The sequence below is a fragment of the Neoarius graeffei genome, chromosome 21, assembly GCF_027579695.1.
Source record: "Neoarius graeffei isolate fNeoGra1 chromosome 21, fNeoGra1.pri, whole genome shotgun sequence".
In the NCBI taxonomy this organism is placed as follows: domain Eukaryota; kingdom Metazoa; phylum Chordata; class Actinopteri; order Siluriformes; family Ariidae; genus Neoarius; species Neoarius graeffei.
The window spans coordinates 57887711-57914690 of NC_083589.1; the positions used below are offsets into that span (position 1 = coordinate 57887711).

General features: G+C 41.2%; 1 protein-coding gene across 1 annotated transcript in view; it reads left to right on the plus strand.

Moving 5' to 3' along the window:
* camk1da (calcium/calmodulin-dependent protein kinase 1Da) overlaps positions 1-26980 on the plus strand; it is a 193447-nt gene that overhangs the window by 152548 nt on the left and 13919 nt on the right. Inside the window, exons 4-7 of the mRNA XM_060903410.1 lie at positions 3375-3513; positions 8599-8725; positions 16770-16845; positions 26758-26870. Of these exons, the coding sequence (XP_060759393.1) occupies positions 3375-3513; positions 8599-8725; positions 16770-16845; positions 26758-26870 (455 nt within the window). The remainder of the gene's footprint in view (positions 1-3374; positions 3514-8598; positions 8726-16769; positions 16846-26757; positions 26871-26980) is intronic.

The following is a 26980-nucleotide window of genomic DNA, read 5'->3' on the forward strand; positions in this document are numbered from 1 at the left end:
AAACGCAGGACCAAACTAATAAATATGGGCGCTCAGCGAGCACCTCGGTGTGATCAGCTGTTCGTTTAGCGACAGAATGATGGAACTGTCAGTGCACGCTCAAAGGGAAACCTGTAGATGGCAGTAATGTAACACTGTGGATGCCAGCTGCTGTAAAACCCAAAAGAAGAAGAAGAAGGTAAACCTGCGCATGCGCACACGGACTTCCTCTGTCTGCTTGACTGCGCAAAGCGAGCGATTTCATGCACGTTATTTGCTTTAATCCCCTCAAATTAAATAACTTCCCAGCCACAGAATGGCCTGATATTTTGTGAGATATTACAGAAATAAACATAAATCACAATGACCACATTTCAGAAGGAACTAAATTTCACCGATTTTATGAAATCGAAAGGCCGTCTCGCTTTAAGCATTCAAGTGTAGATTTTTTTTCTCCACTAAAATACTAAAGTATTAATGAACTTGCATTTGCTTCCACATAAGAAATACATACTAGCAAGTGCATATTATACTGTAGGTTATCAAAATAAATAACAGTGCATCGATAATGGAGTATGAGTAAATTTGGGCATTGAACTTTTTTTTTAAAGCTGTGTAAGATATTATGGTGTTTTAACAGTGTCTTTTAATAAATAGTAGAATCAAAGCAATATCAGCGTTCATGAAAAATAAGAAATCCCGATACAAATTTATGACGATTCAATTCGATGAAATAAAAAAATGAATCACGCTTATTATCAGGCAGCGTAATGTTTCTCTCCTAGCTGTAATTGTGATGTTTAAACAGCAGAGGGCACAATAAATACATGTGACTTCACATGAGGCAGAAAGAACACAGCTCTAATGGTGCAAAAAGAAACAAAAAAGATCTAAAATGGGAAATAGCTCGTGTGTGATTGACTACAAATAGATTTAACAAGAAATCAGAGCTCTCTGTTTTATTTTATTTTTTACAAACTGCTGAAAGATAAAGAAAAGAGAGGAAAATGGAGGTAGTACAAATGGTCATAAATGTTTATTAACAAAAGGCTTATTTATTTTTTACTTGTTCATTTTTAATAAAAGGAATATTTTAGTTAATGGGTGATTTATATTTTACCCCAATTTTTCCAAATGTGTGTTAATAATTGTTTATTATTATTATTATTGTCGTTGTTTATTATTATTATTATTATTATTATTAAGAAAATCTTTTTAAAACTTTTTTAATTAACAAAATGAATGAATATTTAAGTTGATAAAGAATAAGAAAAAAAATAAATGTTGCATTTTTGGTAATAACATTTTTTCATTAATTTTTTTCTTTCAAAAATATTGTCTGAAAATCGAATCAAATCGTGAATTTAGTGAATCGTTACATGCCTAAAAATGATACGAGACAAACGGCATGTAGCTGCGAATATCTGATGAAGGTTTCTAGCTGAAGCCGCAGTGCATGAAACAGGCACGACTGCGGAGAGCGTGAGAAAGTCGGCAGGGAGATGAATCCCAATTCATTTTCTGTCTACTGTCCGCCCCTTCGAAACCTCATTAGGGTTTATATTCCAGAACGTTAATTTGATAGCTGGCTGAGAGGCTGCTCATCTGTCCTCTGTTAATGGACTGCAGTTTGTGTGTGTGTGTGTGTGTGTGTGTGTGTGTTAGAAATTAGTGACGGGCTCAGGGACAGTCCTCCATGAGGTCAAACTCATGACTACAGACTTTTACTGTACCATCTGTGGTTAAATCAGTACACACATACACACACACTTGCACATGAACCATCACACACTTTTAGGTGGTGTAGATGTTTGTCTGCTCCCAAAAGGGGGCGCAGTGTGTGTGTCCATGAGAGAGGGAGATCTTCTGTCCTCCTGACCAGCAGTCCTCGAGTTTCTCCAGTTCTCACTTCTCCTCTCACTGTATTATTTTAACAGAGAAATATAACTGGCAGAACTATTTTATTTTATATTATATTGAAAGTAAAATGCTTTTCTGTATTAAACTGCTGAAATGTTCATTTCTTCCTTCAGGAAAAACTTTAAGAGAAATTAAAATTCCTCAAGACTGCCGATTATAAACATGGTTTGAAAGATATATTAAAAATTTTAATATATACAATTCTTACCCCCTCTGGTGGTGGGTTCACTAATGATTTACATTTTTAAAAATCTTTACAAAGATATACATTTAGGTTCTCTTCACAAACACTATTTACTGCATGTGATAACATTTTAATATCATTATTAATACGCTGTAAAAAAAGTCACTGATGTTTGTATAAAATGCTAATTCGACAGTTCTATCCATAATAAAACTAAATCAGAAATTAAATAAATTACACCAGGTTACTGATTAGATACTCAACCATATTTGAGTGTCTGGGTGTAACTATTGGCGCCCACCATTCAACCAAATAACCAATACATATATACTGTACATGCCAGTTACTCGGGAAATTATTAAATCACTGCATTAATAAAAATATTAGTTACTACTGAAGATGATGATGATGATGATAAACTTTATTCATCCATCAGGGGGGAATTTTACATGTTTCAGCAGCTCACAGATAGAAAAGAGTCAGAAATAGACAGTAACAAAAAAATAGAGTGCAATAAAACTATTAAAAAAAACCTATAGGAAAAAAATTGTATATCTACGTATAAAAATAAAAACACCAGGCCATGTCTAATATACACAACAAAATAAGAAAGGAGCTTAAATAAGAGTAATACTTCACCTGAAGTAGAAATATTGCACTAATAAAATACTGGCAGCTGAAATAGAAAGAAATATTGCACCAGGTCGTGAGTGTTATTGCACAGCATGTTGTAAATAACGAGGATGGAATGTGTGAGTAAAGTAACCAATAAATGACCAAAAAACCACAGGCTATGAACATAATTGTACACAACAATAATGAGCACGAGACATGAATAAGAAAATACTTGCAAATGAAAAAGGATATTGTACCAAATAGTAAGATTATTGCACAGCATAAGTAGATGATGATGATGCATGGCCGACAGAAATCCTGTAATTAACACTCGGAGCTGATGGGTTCCGTTTGCAGACACGTACGTTATATTTCATCATGGCATCATGGCCCTCCCCTCACCTCCCCTCCAGTTTTGCATAATGCATAATTCAGATAAAAGCCATCTTTCTCACACACACACACACACACACACACACACACACACACACACACACACACACACACACAGAGTTCATCCAGCCAACAGAGCAAGCTCGTCTGCTAACGTTAGCCCTCAGTGAAAGGTTTGTGGCCGTTACATTAACGTGTACGATAAAAGTATTTGAGAATAAAAATGTTTTGGTAATAATGAGGTGATGACGATGACGGCAGCACACTCTGTGTGTGTGTTTAGGGTTTCAGGAGGAGAGCTGTTTGACCGGATCGTGGAGAAGGGCTTCTACACAGAGAAAGATGCCAGCACACTCATCAGACAAGTGCTGGATGCAGTCAACTACCTGCACAGTATGGGCATCGTACACCGAGACCTGAAGGTGATTGAGCAGATACACACACACACACGGTGGAGAAATCTGTAGCCTGATTAGTAATTAGCTTTATTATCCCCCGCTGGCCGAAAGGCCCGAAGGGGGATTGTGTCGTGGCGATGTCCACCAATCCGTCCCAGGAAGGGCGCTCACCTTCTGAAATCAACTCCTCTCGCAATTTTTGGAGGAATTTCACGAAACTTGGCAGAATTCTTTGTTATATGTCGGTAGTACACATATTGCAATTTCGTTAAATTTGGTCACATTTTACCAGAGTTACAGCCCTTGATTAACAAAATTATACTTTGACAATTTCATGAGAGTGTGTTTTCCTTCTGAAATCAACTCCTCTCACAATTTTTGGAGGAATTTCATGAAACTTGGCAAAAGGCTTTGTTATATGTCGGTAGTACACATATTGTTGTTGTTTTCTTTAATTTGGTCTTATTTTACCAGAGTTCCAGCCCTTGATTAACAACCTTGTGCTTTGACAATTTCATGAAGGTGTGCTCGCCTTCTGACATCAACTCCTCTCACAATTTTTGGACGAATTTCTCGAAGCTTGGTAAAAGGCCTCGTTATATGACGGTAATACGCAGATTGCGATTTAATTTCGTTTGCGAAAATTTTCCCAGAGTTTTGACCCTTGATTAAATAACTTGTACTTTGACAATTTCATGAGGGTGTACGTTCTTCTGAAATCAACTCCGCTCACAATTTGTGGAGGAATTTCACCAAACTTGGCAAAAGGATTCTTTGTTATATGACCGTTATACACATATCGAAATTTCGTTTAATTTGGGCAAATTTTACCAGAGTTATGCCCTTGATTATTAACAAACTTGTACTTTGGCAATTTCATCAAGGTGTGCTTGCTTTCTGAAATCAACTTCCCTCACAGTTTTTACCCGCCGCTGGCTGAAAGGCCCGAAGAGGGATTATGTCGTGGTGATGTCCATCCGTCCGTCCCGGGAAGGGTACTCACCTTCTGAAATCATCAACTCTCACAATTTTTGGAAGAATTTCACAAAACTTGACAGAATTCTTTCTTATATGTCGGTAATACGAATATTGCAAGTTCGTTCAATTCAGTCGCATTTTACCAGAGTTATGGCCGAGTTGCCAGCGGGGGATATTGTGCTCTCAGAGCACTCTTGTTATTTGTAGTTTTCTGGTGGATAACTACATTCAACTAGCCTGGGAAATCCCATGCTGCTTTGCACAATCGTTCCGATCTGAAAAGACAGCATGGAGACTATGGTCTAAAGGCTCGCCTGAGTTAGGGAGCCAATCAGAGAGTGGGGAGGGGTGGAAAGACGGTGACGCGTACTACTCGACAAATGGAAGCTTGTAGTTTATTTGGGACTGTTTACGGATCACATTTAACATGGCGGCGAGCGATACGAACCAAACTTTCGATCAAGCTTTAGACACTGTTCTGAATAGTTTAGAGCGAAAGTTTGTTTTAAAAAAGGAACAGCGTTTGGCGTTACAGTCTTTCTTCGCCTCTTCATCTTCTTCGTCGCTCTAACTACGTCACCGGGTACAACTGCCATGATTGGCCATGGGCTACGTATACGCTAAATGATAGACATTCGCAACGTCCAGTAAACGGCCGTTGACAATCGTAAACCACACCTCCCCTACGAGAAATTCAATAGGCGGATTCCAGACCATATTTCACTTGTGATATGGTCTGGTGTTAACCAGACTAACATTCAACAACCACATGAGAGGAAAAAAAAACGTCCTCCTTGTTGACTTTTGCTTCAGAAAATGTTTTGTGTGTGTGTGTAAGTTTAAACTAAAACCCTTTACAGTGGTGCTACGTGCCTCAGTGCTGTAACTACAGCGTAAATTTAACTATTCTGAATCCCACCTCCTGCTGCAACACACACACTGGCCAAATATTTACAAGGTGAATTCATTAGCCAGGTAGAACCGTGACATCTGATACACTGATGTATCAGGCAACGCATTCAACACCCTGCATGAGGTGCGTGAAATAACATCAAGCCCTGAAAATACTGAAATAGTAACTTCCTCTTAATCTCCAATCAGGAGACCCTACGGAGGTTTAAAAAAAATACACACATCTCCTAATCATGCTGCTTTTCACAAGCTAATAATGTATTAAGTGGCACTAATAACACGGACACATGGGTATGCAAGTGCAAACATGAGAAAAAAAAAAGAACAAAATATAACTATCTTCCGCAGGTCCAAATTGTTTTGGGCTACTTTCAGTTCTTTTTGTGCCGTTTCGGAGATATTACTGTGATCTGGCAACCTGGTACAACTGGTAAAGCAGTGCACTAGTGTTTATATTTAGCAGTGTTTAATTTTGTTACATTCAAATGCAGTTTTCGCTGCTAAGAATGAGCATGGATCGTGCACGCGCACACACACACACACACACACACACACAACGTGTATCCTGTGTGTGAATGTTTTGCTGAGATAAAAAGCGTCCCGCATTTTACGATTCCGGAGATCGGCGAAGCAACGATATCATGTGACCACTGTGGGGCGTGGTCACGTGATATCGTTATTAAGTGCACATGCACAGGTTTACCTCTGTCCGTCCGTCTGTCCGTCCATCCGAAACACCCTTTTTCTCAGCAACCACAAATCATCGCCACTTGGTACCAAACTTCAGCTTGGGGTTCTATACCGTGTTTACCGTTTTCAGTTCTATCGCACATCGACTTCCTGTTTACCGACTGAATGTATTTACCAAACATATAGCATGGATTTACAAAATTTTCGTAACATTTTTCTCAGCAACTACAAATCACACCTGCTTGATATTTGGTACCGAGCTTCAGCTTGGGGTTCTATACGGTGTATACCGTTTTCAGGTCTGTCGCACATCAACTTCCTGTTTACCGACTGAATGTATTTGGCAAACATTTTTCTCAGCAACTACAAATCACAACTGCTTGATATTTGGTACCGAGCTTCAGCTTGGGGTTCTATACCATGTTTACCATTTTCAGTTCTATCGCACATCGACTTCCTGTTTACCGACTGAATGTATTTACCAAACATATAGCGTGGATTTACAAAATTTTCATAACATTTTTCTCAGCAACTACAAATCACAACTGCTTGATATTTGGTACCGAGCTTCAGCTTGGGGTTCTACAACCCCGATTCCAAAAAAGTTGGGACAAAGTATAAATTGTAAATAAAAACGGAATGCAATAATTGACAAATCTCAAAAACTGATATTGTATTCACAATAGAACATAGACAACATATCAAATGTCAAAAGTGAGACATTTTGAAATTTCATGCCAAATATTGGCTCATTTGAAATTTCATGACAGCAACACATCTCAAAAAAGTTGGGACAGGGGCAATAAGAGGCTGGAAAAGTTAAAGGTACAAAAAAGGAACAGCTGGAGGACCAAATTGCAACTCATTAGGTCAATTGGCAATAGGTCATTAACATGACTGGGTATAAAAAGAGCATCTTGGAGTGGCAGCGGCTCTCAGAAGTAAAGATGGGACGAGGATCACCAATCCCCCTAATTCTGCGCCGACAAATAGTGGAGCAATATCAGAAAGGAGTTCGACAGTGTAAAATTGCAAAGAATTTGAACATATCATCATCTACAGTGCATAATATCATCAAAAGATTCAGAGAATCTGGAAGAATCTCTGTGCGTAAGGGTCAAGGCCGGAAAACCATACTGGGTACCCGTGATCTTCGGGCCCTTAGATGGCACTGCATCACATACAGGCATGCTTCTGTATTGGAAATCACAAAATGGGCTCAGGAATATTTCCAGAGAACATTATTTGTGAACACAATTCAGCGTGCCACCCGCCGTTGCCAGCTAAAACTCTGTAGTTCAAAGAAGAAGCCGTATCTAAACATGATCCAGAAGCGCAGACGTCTTCTCTGGGCCAAGGCTCATTTAAAATGGACTGTGGCAAAGTGGAAAACTGTTCTGTGGTCAGACGAATCAAAATTTGAAGTTCTTTATGGAAATCAGGGACGCCGTGTCATTGGGACTAAAGAGGAGAAGGACGACCCAAGTTGTTATCAGCACTCAGTTCAGAAGCCTGCATCTCTGATGGTATGGGTTTGCATTAGTGCGTGTGGCATGGGCAGCTTACACATCTGGAAAGACACCATCAATGCTGAAAGGTATATCCAGGTCCTAGAGCAACATATGCTCCCATCCAGACGACGTCTCTTTCAGGGAAGACCTTGCATTTTCCAACATGACAATGCCAAACCACATACTGCATCAATTACAGCATCATGGCTGCGTAGAAGAAGGGTCCGGGTACTGAACTGGCCAGCCTGCAGTCCAGATCTTTCACCCATAGAAAACATTTGGCGCATCATAAAACGGAAGATATGACAAAAAAGACCTAAGACAGTTGAGCAACTAGAATCCTACATTAGACAAGAATGGGTTAACATTCCTATCCCTAAACTTGAGCAACTTGTCTCCTCAGTCCCCAGACGTTTACAGACTGTTGTAAAGAGAAAAGGGGATGTCTCACAGTGGTAAACATGGCCTTGTCCCAACTTTTTTGAGATGTGTTGTTGTCATGAAATTTAAAATCACCTAATTTTTCTCTTTAAATGATACATTTTCTCAGTTTAAACATTTGATATGCCATCTATGTTCTACTCTGAATAAAATATGGAATTTTGAAACTTCCACATCGTTGCATTATGTTTTTATTTACAATTTGTACTTTGTCCCAACTTTTTTGGAATCGGGGTTGTATATCATGTATACCGTTTTCAGGTCTGTCGCACATCAACTTCCTGTTTACCGATTGAATGTATTTATGAAACGTATAGCGTGGATTTTGACGCTATTTCAAGAAGCAAAATGCTATTTCAAAATGACCGTTTACCAGGATGCTGTTTGAAATCCCTGGGGAGACGCACTGCTCTTTAATTACTCGTTTCAGGGTTCATTATTTCTTGAAGTCAACATTCATAATAAGTGTCCTGTTCCTTCGATTGCTTGCATTCTGACATAAGCGAGAGCGGGGGTAACTGAGCAGTAGGTCACAGTTGATCTTGTTTATTCCTGCACGTCTTTTCTCCATTTTTAGCCCGAGAATCTTCTTTACTTCAACCCTCAAGATGGATCAAAGATCATGATCAGTGACTTCGGCCTTTCAAAGATGGAGGGCACAGGTGATGTCATGTCCACCGCCTGTGGAACACCAGGATACGTCGGTATGAGCTAAATTTTTTTATTTTTTTTTACATTACAGTCATACATATTGGGGGATATGGAGGATAATGTTAACACCATACACATGTTATTAAGTGCACATGTACAGCTGTGTGCATCTGAGCCTGGAGCTGTTTCTGATTATGGTGCCAGAGCCGCTGTTGCTCTGATCCAACACAGCCAGGCATGGCAGAGCATACCAAAGCCATTATCTCTCACACTCTTTCACTCACACACACACACACACACACACACACCACTGAACATGGCTCATTCTTATATCCTCATGTCATCCTGTAGCACCTGAACATCCGTGTAAAGGGCAAACGCTTCTCAGAGTTTCATTATTTTAAATGTTAATACCTCGTGGTTTGGTGCATTTAATCACCTGTAAGGATGTGATCGAACTTCACCCTCCATTTAACAAGCACTGTATTTGTGTGTGGGGTTTTTTTTTATGCCTCCGCCACCTTAAGGTGCAGGAGGCATTATGTTTTCGGGTTGTCCGTCTGTCCGTGTGTGCGTCTGTGTGTGCGTCCGTCCCGAAACCTTGTGAGCACGATATCTCAAAGGCTAATGAAAGGAATTTCACCAAACTTTCACCATTTGTGCACTTTGGGACAAACATGAACTGATTAGATTTTGAGGTTAAAAGGTCACAGGTCAAGATTACTGTGAGATCAAATGTCCATCCCCAAATCACAACTTAATAAGGCGTGTAGTCTACCAGGCGGAGGCATCCCCAACGGCGCCGAGTTCTATCTAGTTTTAATTAGAGCTGTCAGAAGGGAAGAAGTTGTTCATCACAGGATTTTTTTTTCCGCAAATTTCTGGAGAAATTGATGGTAGAAGATTAGAAAGCAACTGCAGCCACAGTAATACTTCATATTAATCCTGGTACATCATTCAGTGACGTGCTTCAGTCAGAGAAGTACCTGATCGAACCGCTCACGCTGCTCACACACTTGTGAACAAAACGCTCTGAGGTTTGCTTATCTCCGGGTTCCCAAACGTGGAGTCACTTGATTTATAAATGGATTCCTCTTTCAGTTTATTGATTATTTTAAGAACATCGTGCCAATAATTTAAGATGGATTTTGTGTCCTTTTGTTTAGCAGAGTCACTGAGAGTCTCATTCAAACGCTTTTTTTGTTTTAAATGTTGAGTATACGTGCCATTTTATTCTTTTTCACCAGCAATAAAAATGCATAGATTTCTCCATTCTGTATCATCTGTGAGGTCCATGCCTCCTACCAGAGTGCATACACACACGTGCGTGCGCGCACACACACACACACACACACGGTACTGTGCACAAGTCTGAGGCACTTGTAAAGAAATGATGTCGACCAACAATGGCTTAAAAATACTGAAATGAAATGTTTCAGTGTTAAAAAATACTATGAACGGTAATCAGTAAGCTGTAATAAATGAAGCAAAGTCAATATTTGATGTGAGACGACCCTTTGCTTAAAAAAAAATCCGTCTAAGGTCCAGCGAGTGCAGTTTTATGTGGAAATGATCTGTAGGTTTTCCTGAGCATCTTCCAGAACCAGCCACAGTTCTTCTGGACACTTTGACTGTCACACTCACTTCTTCATTTTACACCAAAACCCAGCAGCCTTCATTATGCTTTCTTTTTTCATCTGAAAAGTGCTCTCTTATGGAATACGCTGCTCAGATACAGACTTTTTTTTCTGTCACATTTAATTTTGTGCTGGAAATGTTTTTGTAATGTTTTGACTCGAGAATGCAGAAGTCATAAAATAGAAATATATAACAAAGTCTGGAAAAAAAAATAGGGGGTCTAAGACTTTTGTACAGCACTGTGTGTGTGTGTGTGTGTGTGTGTGTGTGTGTGTGTGTGTGTGTGTGTGTGTGTGAATATAAAATGCTGATTTTAGATGCTTACACACTGTAAAGGTCCAAATGCTAGCACATTAGAAGGAACGAGGGAGCTTGGTAATTGTAATTCAGGTGTGTGTGTGTGTGTGTGTGTGAGGGAGGGGAGGGATTGTGTTGGTGTGATGGAGTACCATGCTGCATTAGAATGACATGAGTGCACAGGCATGTGTTCAGTATTCCTGACTCGTCTCGCCTCCGTCTGTTTGCCTTTAAATGGTAACACACTCTTTCTTACTCTCACATCTCTCTCTCTCTTTCTGTCTCTCTCAATATCTGTCTTGCTTTCTGTGTTTCTCTCTCAATCTGTCTCTTTCTTTCTTTCTTTCTTTCTTTCTTTCTTTCTTTCTTTCTTTCTTTCTTTCTTTCTTTCTTTCTGTCTCTGCCTCCTTCTCTCTATCTCTAGCTGTTGATCTGTCTCTCTTCCTGCCTGTCTGCCTCTCTCTATATATTTTTTTCTTCTCTCTCTCTCTCTCTCTCTCTCTCTCTCTCTCTCTCTCTCAGTATATGTCTTGCTTTCTGTGTGTTTTTCTCCCTCTCTCAATCTTTCTCTGCCTTTCTTTCTTTCTCTTGAGCTCTCTCCTTCTCTGTATCTCTAGCTGTTGATCTGTATCTCTTCCTGCCCCCTCTCTCTCTCTTTCTCTCTCTCAATATATGTCTTGCTTTCTGTGTTTCTTTCTCCTTCTCTTTCTTTCTTTCTTTCTTTCTTTCTTTCTTTCTTTCTTTCTTTCTTTCTTTCTTTTGAGCTCTCTCCTTCTCTCTATCTCTGTTGATCTGTCTCTCTCCCTACTTCTCTCTCTCTCATATATATATTTTTTCTTTCTCTCTTTGTCTCTTTCTCTCAATATCTATCTTGCGTTCTATGTTTCTTTCTCCCTCTGTCTCTCTGTCTTTCTTTGTCTCTCAAGCTCTCCTTCTCTCTATCTCGAGCTGTTGATCTGTCTCTCTTCCTACCTGTCTGCCTGTCTCTCTCTTTCTCTCATATATACTTTTTCTTCTCTCTCTCTCAGTATCTGTCTTGCTTTCTGTGTTTCTTTCTCTCCATCTCTCAATCTATTTGTGTTTGTCTTTCTTTCTTTCTTTCTTTCTTTCTTTCTTTCTTTCTTTCTTTCTTTCTTTCTTTCTTTCTTTCTTTCTTTCTTTCTTTCTTTCTTTCTTTCTTTCTGTCTCTCAAGCTCTCTCCTTCTCTCTATCTCTAGCTGTTGATCTGTCTCTCTCCCTGTCTGTCTGTCTGTCTCTCTATATATTGTTTTCTTCTCTCTCTCTCTTTCTCTCTCTCTCCCCCTCTCTCTCATGGAGAGTGTGTAAATGTTTTGCTCCAGTGTTATAAATAAATGGTTGAGGGAATAGACCCTTATTCAGCATTCCTTTGTTTAGACTGAAAAACAGATCCAGAATAGATAAAAATAGATTGTGTACTACACTCGTGTGTGTGTGTGTGTGTGTGTATGTGTGTGTGTGTGTGTGTGTGTGCGCGCGCGCGCGTGCGTGTGCGCATTTACACACAGTTTGGGAAGTTACATGTCTCCTTCCAGATTGTGATGGCAGTTTGCCTCAGTGCTTTTTATTTTGGTGAGTCAGAACAGCTTTCATAAGCGACGCCATGCTGGAGAGGAACACGATCTTTCTTTCTCGAGCAAACACAATAATGCTGTCTGGGATCTGTTGGAGCTTTGAATCACAGAATAAAGCTCTCCACAGAGTGGATGAAAGCTCGTTTCCTGATGGAGGAAAGCGAGAGTGAAGTGTCAGATATATTTAGCATTTCTTCTAGAGCTGCGTTATCTTTCCGTGTCACGCAGCGAGCACAGCAGGTTTGACAGGTGTGCGTTACAGCCGCTTCCTTCCCTAAAAACCTCGTTACAAGATCAGGCTTAATATTTCACTGGGATTGGAGGGTTATAACCGCTCAGGTAATTCATCGAGTACTTTTGCTGTTGAACTGTATCACAAAAGAATAAATATCACACAGCAAAACTGAGACTTTTAAAGAATATTTCAGGGTTTCCAAGTGGAACATGAAAGAACAGAACAGAACCGTGCTCTCGGGGAGGGAGGGGGGGTACTCTGTCTGCCTTATTAATCACTGCAGCAGTGATTCTGCACTCACGTATGCGGAAGTGGGCGGATAGAGCTCGACTCCGAGTGTGTTACACCGCACCCTGATGTTACATGAGCAGCAATTCGGAAAAGATGCGAAAGCCAGCATGCCTTCACCCTGCCAAATTTTACTCAGTCTGTCAGAACTCAAGAAATCGTGTCCTGCGTATGATTAAAAATTATTTCACATCATTTTTACCTCATCTTTCCAGCCAAACCAGGTTGATGTTGATCATTAATTTTTAATTATTAAACTTGGTCTCATCTAAATCAGAAAATGTCAGTGGACTCACTCTAATAAGGCCCATTACTCCCACTGTGTATGTTTATTTTATCTACAGGCTTACGGTTAACGTTTTACACACCAAGTGCAGTGAACACCGTTCTGGAACACTGAGTGGGAATGACAATTTGTGATCCAGCCCATATTGCTTTTACCTGATACCAGTGTTGTAGTCAAGATCACTGAGACCAAGTCATAGCCTCTCAGAGGGTATCAAAACCAAGACCAAGGCAGGGTGAGACCGAGTCAAGACCAGGACCAGACCAGTGTGTGAGAAGGGGGGAAGGGGAGGGGTAACAGCCGGTAACGGGAAGATAAAGTTCAAATTAGCAGCGAGTCACGTTACTGGTTGCATTTGAAGCAGGAAATTTTACATCCAATCACAGTAACGATGTTAACAAATAAATCAGACAATGCACGGACAATTTAATGAAATCCCCACAGTTGTGGTCTTGACTGATCTTGAAATAAAATCCTGAGTCTCTATGACTACGTTCAGACTGCACCCTGAAACGACCCATATCCGATTTTTTTGCCCATATGCGACCTGTATCCGATTTGTTATTGACAATCTGAACGACACAGATCCAATTTTTTTCACATGCGACCCAGGCCGCTTGGATATGTGGTCCTAATTCCGATGCATATCCGTTATTTTCACATGTGACTGCAGTCTGACCGGACAGTTCGCATTCATGTGACCTACACGTCATCAACAAGAGACAAACGTCACTATTCTGCGTTGGCTAATCCCGCCTCTTTGGTGGAAAACAACAACATTTGTACAGTTTTCAGAATTTAAATAGACTTTTATAGAATTGATCAAGCTAATGGTGGATTTGGTAGGGACCTGGATGTTGATCTGTTAGCCTGATTAAATAAAACAGTTTCTATAACTGATTTATAACTTAAACCATCCTGTATTACAAGATTATAAGATTTTTCTGGAAATTTCCAGTAATTTGACACCTTCGGTCTCATTAGTCTGCTGCCCACATTAATCAGATTATTGTGTGAGTTCCGCCGCCGCCACAAAAACCACATCGCCAGGTCTCGCCTCATCTCCATGCTTTACTTGCAAACTTGAAGAGTGCGCTTTTTTTTTTGTTTACGTATTACGTACAGTAGATGTGCTTATTACGTGTCAATTTGTGCATGCGGGACACTTTTGGGTCGTTTTCCGTTCATATTGGAGATCGTGTACAAGTCTCATATAATTGGTAATGTGAAAAAGAATCGGATTTCACAACAAATCGGATATGGGTCGTTTCAGGTTGCAGTCTGAACGTAGTGTATGTCCGAGATCAAAACAAGACCAAGTAAAAATGCAGTCGGTTCCGGGATGAGACCCAGACCTTCAAAAAGTGGTCTTGAGACCGATCTCGAGTGCAACACTCCCTGATACAGTGGATATTAAAAGTATACGCACCCTGTTAAAATGACAGGTTTTTCTAATGTAAAAAAATGAGACCACGATAAATAATTTCAAAACTTTTCCCACCTTTAATGTGACCTATAACCTGTAAAATTCAATTGAAAGACAAACAAATCTGTTTGGGGGAAAAACATAAATAAAAAATATACAATAAGCTGGTTGGATAAGTGTGCACACCCTTAAACTAATACTTTGCTGAAGCACCTTTTGATTTAATTACATCATTCAGTTTTTTTGGGTTCATACCTGGCAAATGACTGATTAACCCCAAATAAAGTTCAGACATTTACTCAGTTCCATCCTCCAGCAAAAGCCAGGGTTCACAGAGAGCTTACAAAGCATCAAAGGGATCTCATTGTTGAAAGGTATCAGTCAGGAGAAGGGGACAAAAACATTTCCACGGCATTAGATATACCATGGAGCACAGTGAAGACCGTCATCAAGAAGTGGAGAAAATATGGGACAACAGTGACATTACTGAGAACTGGACGTCCCTCCAAAATTGATGAAAAGACGACGAAAACTGGTCAGGGAGGCTGCCGAGAGGCCTACAGCAACACTGAAGGAGCTGCAGGAATTTCTGGCAAGTACTGGTTGTGTACTACATGTGACAACAATCTCCTGTATTCTGCATATGTCTGGACTATGGGGTAGGGTCCAAGAAAAACATCCAGGCCCGGCTAAATTTTGCAAAAAATCAAATACATCAACTCTCCCAAAAGCATGTGGGAAAATGTATAATGGTCCGGTGAAACCAAGGTTGAACTTTTTGGCCACAATTCCAAAAGGTGTGTTTGGCTCAAAAACAGCACTGCGCATCACCAAAAGAACCCCATACCCACGGTGAAGCATGGTGGTGGCAGCATCATGTTTTGGGGTTGTTTTTCTTCAGCTGGAACAGGGGCTTTAGTCAAGGTGGAGGGAATTATGAACAGTTCTAAATACCAGTCAATTTTGGCCCAAAACCTTCAGGTGTCTGCTAGAAAGCTGAAGATGAAGAGGAATTTCATCTTTCAGCATGACAATGACCCCAAAAAAGTTTTGGAACGGCCCAGCCAGAGCCCAGACCTAAATCCAATTGAAAATCTGTAGGGTGACCTGAAGAGGGCTGTGCACAAGAGATTCCCTTGCAATCTGACAGATCTGGAGTGCTTTTGCAAGGAAGAGTGGGCAAATATTGCCAAGTCTAGATGTGACAGGCTGATAGACTCCGACCCAAAAAGACTGAATGCTGTAATTAAATCAAAAGGTACTTCAACAAAGTATTAGTTTAAGGGCGTGCATACTTATGCAACCATCTTCATTCATTCATTCATTATCTCTAGCCGCTTTATCCTTCTACAGGGTCGCAGGCAAGCCGGAGCCTATCCCAGCTGACTACGGGCGAAAGGCGGGGTACACCCTGGACAAGTCGCCAGGTCATCACAGGGCTGACACATAGACACAGACAACCATTCACACTCACACCTACGGTCAATTTAGAGTCACCAGTTAACCTAACCTGCATGTCTTTGGACTGTGGGGGAAACCGGAGCACCCGGAGGAAACCCACGCGGACACGGGGAGAACATGCAAACTCCACACAGAAAGGCCCTCGCCGGCCCCAGGGCTCGAACCCAGGACCTTCTTGCTGTGAGGCGACAGCGCTAACCACTACACCACCGTGCCGCCTGCAACCATCTTATTGTACATTTTTTATTTTTTATGTTTTTCCCCCGAACAGATTTTGTTTGTTTTTCAATTGAGTTGTACAGGTTATAGGTCACAGTAAAGGTGGGGAAAGTTTTGAAATTATGTATCAAGGTCTCATTTTTTTACATCAAAAAAAACCTGTCATTTTAACAGGGTGTGTACACTTTTTATATCCACTGTACATTAACGAGTTTTGTATGTGAAAGGAGTTTTAAAGTCACAGTAGAGTAGGATCTGAGTGTGAGCAGTTAAGACCCTGGTCACACTCCAGCTCGCGATGGGTTTGCGCTGAAAAATTGGTCGCATCACCACCAATCGTGCGATGCACGGCGAATGTTTTCAAAGCTTCGTGAGTTGTTTCTTGGTGTGTCTTTACCTCGTGAGTGGCCAAAAATGTTGCAAAAGTTCAGTGCATGCACTGAAATTTGGTGGCGATGTTTTTGTCGGCACACTGAGCGGCGAATACTCGCAGATGGGTTTGGGAATACTTCCCAAAGCTCAGGAAAGCATCGCCACCAAACGCTTCATTTTCATCAATAACTCATCGCAAAGCAGCGCGAGCTGTAGTGTGACCGTAGCCCAAGTTCAGACTTTTCCATGTAATCGTAGGCGTGTGTTTTGTTCCTTTCCTCAGCTCCTGAGGTGCTCGCTCAGAAGCCATACAGTAAGGCTGTGGATTGCTGGTCGATCGGAGTCATCGCATACATCTTGTAAGTACTGCTTTTCCCTTGTTTTAGTATTTGAGATTTGAACTCAACCTTCCAGCCCTTAGCCACGCTACAGCACAACACACCTATAAAAACCCATCCTGTTCTGGTTCTGGAGATTCTGGACCTTTCAATCAGAGTCTTCGAGGACAGTGTAGAGGTGCAGATCTTTTGCGCTTTCTGAACTATGTTAAAGCTTTGTCACTTGATCGAGGGTTCAGTATTGAGCAGGAACAGCAGAAGATCATTTCTCCTCCAACTTCAGATCAAAATGTATTTATTTGTTGTCTTCCCAATAATAATAATAATAATAATAATAATAATAATAATAATAATTTATCCTGGAGTTTACACATGGAGTGTGTGGGTTTTTTTTCTCTGACTGATTCATATAGACCCCTTTCACATGACGTCACCGCGCCGCGAGATTTTGTTAGGCGCCATATTGGAAGACCAAGTACATGCACTCACAATATAAAACAAAGTACGAGCGAGAGTAAAGTGACACGATGGATGATAATTCTGGTTATGTGAGTACATTACCAGCTGCAGAAAGGGCACGGTATGTGGAGAAACTGGCTGTGATTGATGGGTTTGACCCATATGATAAGACTCGCGGCAAGGGAGAATGGAAACATAAGGAGGACCTGACACCAATTCTGCCATCTGTTTGCTACCCAGACATTGTAAACTATTTGTTGTTTACACCCAGTGCCTACACTCAGTGTTCGAACTATGCCGATATTTTCGGGGGGTCCCTTTTTTTCCCTTGGGGGGCGCTTGCGCTTGTTTCGGAGCGCGGATCTCCAAACACATGAGAAGCCTATCTTACGCACATATCACGCGGACTGCATACCTCCACACACGCATCGCGTCTGAAGTCATAACTCATCAGGGGAAATCGTGTCCGCATTGGCATGTTCAAAAAACAACCTCGCGTCAATTATGATACCACACGCAAGAAAAAAAAAAAACAGTCAGGCTACTCAACAACCAACCTGGCAGCAGCGAGCAAGCCCCAAACCATCCTAAATTATTATTATTATTAAATTGTAGAAGTCTGGGAGGCTTGCTCCTCATACAGTTATCAACTTGGGGCCAATTTAGCATGTTTTAAATCTGAATTTCTTGCGTTTGCTTACCTCAAAGTGTCCGCAGATCATGCACAGACTTATCCATTATATCCACAGTTTTTTGCCAAGTTTCACACAGGTTTCTTTCAAGTCTACTGTTGGGCCAATAAATCATAAATAAAACAGCTCAGATTTGTTTGTTTAAGTCGTTTACCACTCCACTTTATTCTCGTGGGTTCACATACCGCTGCCGTTATTTCCCCCTAATCACGAGCTTGTTGGTCTTCCAAAATGGCGCAGGGTCTGTTTACTTCCGGTTTCGGGTGACGTCAGTGAAAGGGGTCTATAGTTGAGCGCACACTGTCACGATTTAGTACTGAAATTGTGCAGATCAGCATTCAGGCGTAAGTACAGACTAAACACTGTTCAGAGAGTTATGCGACAGCTGCGAATGTTGCATGGAGGTTCAGTTTTTGCCAGGTTTCGAATTACGCATGATTCATACAATATACGAGGAGTGACTGATAAGATTTGAGCCACCAGGAAACGATAGCCAATAGAAATCTTTTAATGCTTTATTTTTGAACATAATCTCCCTTCAAGTCAACACACTTCTTTCACCAGTGGTTGAGTGCCTCGATCCCACTGGAGGAGAAGTCCTTAGTTTGGGCCCCGAGGTAGTTTGGGCCTCCATGATGTCCTCATCAGTGGCGTAACGTTGTCCGGCCAAATCATTTTTCAGGTTCGGGAACAGGTTGAAGTCAGAGAGCGCGAGGTCTGGTGAGTATGATGGGTGAGGGATGAGTTGGAAGCCACAATCACGTATTTCTGCCATCGCCACCACTGAGGTGTGGGCTGGAGCATTGTCCTGATGGAACAAGACCCTTTGGTCAGCATTCTTGGTCTCTTCTTCTTAATGTTTTCGTGCAGGCGTGTCAGCAGGTCGGTATAGTATTGTCCAGTGACGGTACGGCCCTTTTGGAGATGATCCATCAGCAACACACCTCGTGCATCCCAGAAAACGGACGCCATGACCTTTCTGGTCGAGACCATGACCTTTTTTGGGGTGGGAGACGAGGAGACTAAATTTAATTTGCCTCTCTCACTGTTTGAGGTTCAAAGCTTTTTTTTGGGGGGGGGGCTTTTTTCACCTATATTGGATAGGACAGTGTAGAGACAGGAAATGAGCAGGAGAGAGAGACGGGGAGGGATCGGGAAATGACCTCAGGCCAGAATCGAACCCGGGTCCCTGGATTTATGGTATGGCGCCTTATCCACCTGAGCCACGACACCCCCAAGGTTCAAAGCTTATCAGTTTTATCATCACCCCTCGTATGATGCTCAAATTGGTGCGAGATGTAAATACACTCCCAAAAAGGTGGAATGCCATTTGAGGACAATTGTGTCATATCGATCTATTTCACATTAATAATACCACAATTTGTCCATCTTCGAATCTGCTTGTGGACAAATATATTATTGTTGTTGTTTGTTTGTAACTTGCTTCACAATTTGTTTGAACTGTTTTGTGGCTTTTCATGAAAATCTGACTATTAAAATCTGTGCATTGATGCAGAACCGTTGAAGATGCGTCTAAGATTGTTTTTCCCCTCACCCCGACTGAACAGTGTGTTTTCGTTCTTGGTTTAGACCCGAACGTTTTAAATGCACGTTACACATTTTAGATAAAATCTTAACAGTTTGTTCGATGTCCAAGGGCAACAAACACACATACGTTTGTCTCACTATCCTTGTGAGGACCTTCCACTGACATAACTATTATTGCAGTTAATTAACGCAGTCAGATTTTACTATCCTTGTGGGAACATTTGGTCCTCAGTAGTATATAAACACGCACACACGTACGTCCTGATCAGTTACAGATGTTGTTCTCCATCACTATCTCCTTAGATGGTGTTTTCTCTTTTTTTTTTTAGTGCTGTTCTAGTGTTTGTGTCCGACTCATAAAAACAAAGCTTTAACATCCATTTATAAAACTGTGTGCACACGTGTGCAGTTCAGACAACGCAATCACACATTGTCCTTTCCCGTCTGAACTCCGCCCACTGTTTCTCTTCTTCTTTTTTTGTCTTTCCATTTTTTCCCCACTGAAAACAAGCTTCTTTCCCCCCTCTTTCTCTTTTTCTTATTTAATCAGTCATGCTTATCTGAACGGCTGGGCTACGCATACTCACAAAAATGTCCTCATTGTAACAGAAAAACAAACAAAAAGAACCTTTCAGTGCACACAGCCCTGTGCTAAAACACACAACACAGATTTCATATGGGGGGAAAAGTCTTGAATTCATTTGTTATTGGATTTAAAATTAGATTTTCACGCATTAGTAAAGTCCGTGTTTACGAAGAGTGTTATAACTACATTTCCTGGTTACGTAATACCCAGTGTTTACATGAGTTTGCGTGCGTGTTTGTGTTCATGTGTGAATGCGTGTTGTATACACTTGCCTCCAAAATTATTGGAAAAGAAAGTATTGGTTTGTTCTATACACTGAATATACATGTCTCGCTATGGGATTTTTGAACCAGATGCTGTGTTTACAGAATGCGTAGAAACAGCGTTGAAAAGCAGCGTGATATTTTGCACCACTTTGACTGGCTGATAAAGTAACGATCAACGAATAATCACCTCAACAGCGCCCCTACGGGATAGATTTACCACTTTTAACATCTACGACTGTGTTGGACTGAGGCTGGTTCTAGAGGCCTTGAGACAGGGACTCGTTTTAAATTATTCCTGTGTCGTTACTGTCCAGAACCGGAAATGAGTCAACACTCAACAGCGTCCATCCATTGTACATGTCCTGACTGATTCGGAGTCCTGGTCTCCATGTTTTCAACACTGCATGTTCAGAGGTTAGATGGAATGAAAACACATTTTATGACTGACTATCTTGTATCAGCAACAGTTCTAGCTTTGTTGTTAACATTTTGTACCGTACGGGTTAAAGTTGGTCCCGTGGATTATCAGCGACTAATATTTTGACATCATTGGCACAGAGCCAAAAATCAATTTGGCATGGTGCCAACCAGTTAGTGAGGCATCAAATTAAATTACCTGTAGCTGTTTTGCAAGTCCAGAGTAAAAGAAGTGTCATTCTAATCCAAAAATACACTTTAGACCAAACTGAAACATCATGTACCATACATCCTGGACATTTCAAAGGCTTTCTGCCGGGAAAATGGACCGTTTTGGGTTGCACGCACATGATTTCATGCCAGATTTACAGTAACTTCCTTTGGTCCAATTTCGTTGAGTCAATCATGAACTCCTTTGTATACCAAAGTATTCTAGAGGCAAACATGAGGCCATCTGTCCAACAGCTAAAACTTGGCTGCAATTGGGTCATGCAACAGGAAAATGATCCCAAGCACACCAGCAAATCAACAGCAGAATGGCTGAAAAATAAAAGAATCAAGGTGTTGGAATGGCCAAGTCAAAGTCCAGACCTCAACCCAATTGAAATACTGTGGCGGGACCTTAAGAGAGCTGCGCGTAAACAAATGCCCTCAAACATGAATGAACTGAAGCAATGTTGTAAAGAAGAACGGGCCAAAATTCCTCCACAACGATGTGAGAGACTGTTAAAATCATACAGAAAACGATTGCTTCAAGTTGTTGCTGCAGAAGGTGGTTCTATAAGCTATTGAATCATGGGGTGTACTTACTTTTTCACACATGGATTCTGCATTTTCACTTAATTTTTGTTAAATAAATAATGACACGGTGGAATCTGTCGTGTGTTGCTTTACACCTGAGGTTAGATTTGGATGATTTTAGGACCTGGATTTTTTGTTATGTCTTGATTCTTAAAACCACGTAACTGAAAGAGGGTGTACTTTCTTTTTCACATGACTGTATGTGTTTGAGATCATCACATGAATGAGGTGATAGATCAGAATTTCAGCTTTCATTTCCTGATATGTACATTTCAAGGTGTTGAGCAATTTAGAAAAATGGCACCTTTTGTTTGACCCTATCCATTTTTTAAGTGAACACATGACTGAAACAGTTAATATCTATCTGTGAATATCTACTCTTGGTTTGAATCCTGGGTTTCATCTGTGAAGACTGGATTTGTTGTAAAAAAGGATAAACCAGCATGAAGACCAGCGAGATGTCTGTGGGAGAAAAGCAAGTCATTTTGAAGCGGAGAAAAGACTGAAGGCCAGTCAGAGCCATTTCACAAGCATTGGCCAGAATCCAGGTCCTGAAAAAGAAAGAACCGCTGGTGTACTAATAACCAGACATCAAACAGGTCGGCCAGTGATGACCTCAACAGCAGCAGTTGACGACGGAAACATTTGTGAGAGTTGTGGAGAAGAAAGGATGTGCTCGTGCAACAAAATATGAAGTGTTTGTTGTTGGGTATTTTTTTTTCCAACTTTGTCTATCTGTTCCAATACTTTTGCTCAGCCACCGAGCAAAAACCGGCTGCCCTGACACATTACATTACAGGCATTTAGCAGACGCTCTTATCCAGATTGACATACAACATACCCAGAGCAGCCTGGGGAGCAGTTAGGGGTTAGGTGCCTTGCTCAAGGGTACTTCAGCTGTTCCTGCTGGTTCAGGGAATCAAACCGACAACCTTTTGGTCCTAAAGCTGCTTCTCTAACCATTAGTCCATGGCTTACACCAGAGGTGCCACCTTCTAAGTTGTTTAATGCATCTAGATGTAAATATCAGGACGTGAAAGCTGAAATTTTGACCCATCATCTCATTCATCTTCTGATCTAAAAGCAAAATGTGTTCAGTGTATAACAAAAACAAAAGAATTGGCCTCGTCATTGCAATACATTTACAGGCAACTGCTTGTCATGTGGGAGTGTGTGTGTGTGTGTGTGTGAATGAGTGTTTTTAGTACACCGAGTTAGAGATGTGTGTTATTGCCTGTTGTCCGCATCCCTCCATCAGAATCGAAGCCCAGCCAATCAAGTTCATTCTGAAATGTGCTCTCACGCCTGATTGGCCTCCTGTCGGGTGTGAACATTACATTAGCAACAGGGCAAAACCAGAGCTAATTCACGACGCGTCTGCATAGCAATCCTGACGTCAAGAGAGGAAAACACAAAGCTAATCGGGTGGAAATCGGGCAGAAAATTACCATCCATACCACCACTTTGGCACCGTTAGCTTGTGTAGCCAAGGGGAAAGGCATTTTAACAAGTCTGACGATGGGAGGGGGGAGGGACCGGGGTTTGGGTTAAATTCCAAGAAATGCATTTTTGTAATTTATTCTTCCGTTGTGCACAGGCTTAATCCACTTAATCAGCTGTGTGCTTGCCTAGTGGGCTGTACGCTACAACACTGTGGTGAAGAGATGAGTGTGTGTTATGGATCGTATCTCTTTATAATATGATTTCCTCTCAAGCCCTGACTGCAGAAATAACGTTACACAATTCACACACCGACACGTTGTTGTTATCTACACCGGTGTACTTCCTGGTCCAAACTGATGTGGCTCATAAATAGCCTTTTAGCTGTTTATATCGAGTTTAATGCCTTGTGAAGGACCACAATAGTCAGAACTAGTTGGTTTTGTTTCTATTCATAATATAGTCATTTAAAGCAGGATAAAGTATTTAGTGAACATGAATGAATGATGGTGATAAAGACATCACACAGCGCCACACAAGCAATCCATTGAGCCCAGTGCACTCGTGTGCTAATGAAAGTAGCTTTTCTTTGTCCTGTGAGGTTCATATCTGGTAGCTCGCATCCCAGTAGCAGCAGACGCGCTGGTGCAAATTTTTGCCCTCACTCAGGATCTTTCTACATTATTATTATTATTATTATTATCCCCGTGTCCACGTGGGTTTCCTCCGGGTGCTCCGGTTTCCCCCACAGTCCAAAGACATGCAGGTTAGGTTAACTGGTGACTCTAAATTGAGCGTAGGTGTGAATGTGAGTGTGAATGGTTGTCTGTGTCTATGTGTCAGCCCTGTGATGACCTGGCGACTTGTCCAGGGTGTACCCCGCCTTTTGCCCGTAGTCAGCTGGGATAGGCTCCAGCTTGCCTGCGACCCTGTAGAACAGGATAAAGCGGCTAGAGATAATGAGATGAGATGAGATGAGATGAGATGAGATGAGATGAGATGAGACCTCACCCAGGACAGAGTCCACCAGGGGGCGAGGTATTGTTTTTGGTGGAGTTTGTTTGTTTTTTTCTTTCTTTGTTAATGATATTACGGGAAAACAGCTGGACCAGTCTTCATGAAACTTTCAGGATAGATGGGCATTGGTCTCAAATAGAACCTCCAACATTTTGAGGGTCATCTGGTCAAGGTCACCAAAAAGGTCAAAATAATTTTTTCGCGATATCTTTCTTCATATTCATTCAGATGTGTTCTGATTGGCTGAGAGCAGTATGGTGTGTTCTGATTGGCTGAGAGCAGTATGGTGTGTTCTGATTGGCTGAGGGCAGTATGATGTACGAATGAGAATCAGAACCATGTTTACTGGCCAAGTATGTTCTCACACAAGGTCAAAATCAAGGTGAAGGTCACCAAAAAGGTCAAAATCGTTTTTCGCAATATCTCATCTCATTATCTCTAGCCGCTTTATCCTTCTACAGGGTCGCAGGCAAGCTGGAGCCTATCCCAGCTGACTACGGGCGAAAGGCGGGGTACACCCTGGACAAGTCACCAGGTCATCACAGGGCTGACACATAGACACAGACAACCATTCACACTCACACCTACGCTCAATTTAGAGTCACCAGTTAACCTAACCTGCATGTCTCTGGACTGTGGGGGAAACCGGAGCACCCGGAGGAAACCCACACGGACACGGGGAGAACATGCAAACTCCACACAGAAAGGCCCTCGCCGGCCACGGGGCTCGAACCCGGACCTTCTTGCTGTGAGGCGACAGCGCTAACCACTACACCACCGTGCCGCCCATTTTTCGCAATATCTTCCTTCATATTCATCATAAGTGCTACCGGACAAGGTTTATTTCCCCTGGCAACTTATTATTATTATTATTATTATTACTACATTTTTTAGAATGCTATTTCTCCCTCAGTTTTCAACCAATCATCACCAAATTTCACATGAAGAATACCTCTGAGCTGAATTAAGTTGCTATGACTTTTGGTGCTGATCTGGATCACTGAACCGGAATGATTCATGAAAAACAGGATTTTTTTCAATCACTTGTAACTGTCAATTTTTAAGATTTTTCAATCAGTATTTTTTTTTTCCCAGGGCGCAACTTTTCCTCACTAAGCGTCGTTCTCCATCTCTTACCATTCCGGATCTATAGGGTACAGTGACCAGACGTCCCGGTTTGTAACAGCTAGAGACTTTAGTCACAGTCTCTATCTCATTGCAAATTTCCAGCTGGTCATTATTTTTGTATCTATACTGTGTTACTAGACGGCGAGTTGGCCTTGTGGTTAGCGTGAGTGCTACTCATGGTCGGTCATACCAAAGACCATCATAAAAATGATACCAACTGCCATCTGGTGAGACACCGCAATACAGATGTGAGTCGGGAGTCAAACTCTCACGGTTACCAGAGGACCCGCCCCCACTGTAACCCTAGCTATGTAATAGGTAAGAGACCGAGGGCTACTGAAAAGGAGATCGGCGCTGCCCGATGCATCTTAAGGGCCTGGTTAGTACTGGGACGGGAGACTGCCTGGGAAGACCAGATCCTGGTATGGGAGGGACTTTGACTGACTGTGTTACCAGTAGGAGTATTTGACAATGCTGCTGAATCAGTTCTATGTGATACAATACAATTCAAGACAAATCAACATCTGAATCTGCTACGATACAGTTTCAGTGTTTAAGGCAACAATTCAGTATTTAAATAATATTGGCTGGCGTTGAGTGGTCTATCAGATATATTCCATTCATCTAGCATGATGCTGAACGAGTCGAAGGCGAGTAGCTGAATGGAATATATCTGATATACCATGAAAAAAAGCCAGCTATTATTATTATTATTATTATTGTACATATTCCTTTCGGGTGTTCAACGCGTCTTTCTCTTTCAAAATTCTCTCAAAAGCTTCCATATTTAACGAAGCAAACCTGGCGGCCATGTTTATTTACAAATTGTCCCAGTTGCTCGCTAGTGCGGAAATTTTACGTCTCTGTCGTGTGACGTCAAGTTGTCCTGACAACCATGCAATATCGTAAACCATATTCAACGCTCATTCTCCATTGGGTAGAGTGACGTAATACACGTAGGATAAGCGATACGCTAACAATATTGCATGCTGTCGAACCACATGAATGAAACTCACTAGAAGGGAATAGAACACGTTTTTATTCCATCGAAAAAGTGTCCTGTATGGATAATAATTTCTGATATCTGCTAAAATATGATTTCAGTGTGGTTTTGATTTAGTAACCTTGGCTCGATACGTGATCAACTTTTTCCAGAACATTAAATAATGATGATGTAGAGAAGAACTCCTTTAAAATGATCACAGTTACAAGCTAATCGCCTTGCTAACCTATTTACTCATCACTTTGAGGATATGAATTATTTTTTACACGCCAGCCGTCGATGATGATCAATTTTATAACATTGTAATTGCCGTCTTTTTTAATCAGTGCTTTGATCCAAATCGTCTGATTGATGCGCCATGTTTATTTTAAAATGGCTTCATATTAACGAATGCAGTTTTCTACAGAACATTTAAAGAAAATGTGCCTTTTATCGGCACAATTTTATCAACTGTCTCAGTCAGGTAATAATAATTTAGACTGGTCCTGTAGCATTTGTGGCACAGGGTGATGAATAAGTTATATTTGTCTTATGTGATGGTAAAGATGGCCGGCGTCTTTGTGTGTCCTCTTTCAGGCTGTGCGGATATCCACCCTTCTACGACGAGAACGACTCCAAACTCTTCGAGCAGATCCTGAAAGCCGATTATGAGTTCGATGCACCTTATTGGGACGATATATCAGATTCAGGTGATTAGCTGAACGTGTGTGTGTGTGTTTTGTTACAGTGCTGATGTAGGAGGAGTTGGTTAACTCCAAGTAGCTTATTTTGAAGTAATTTTTATTTATTTTATTTCAAA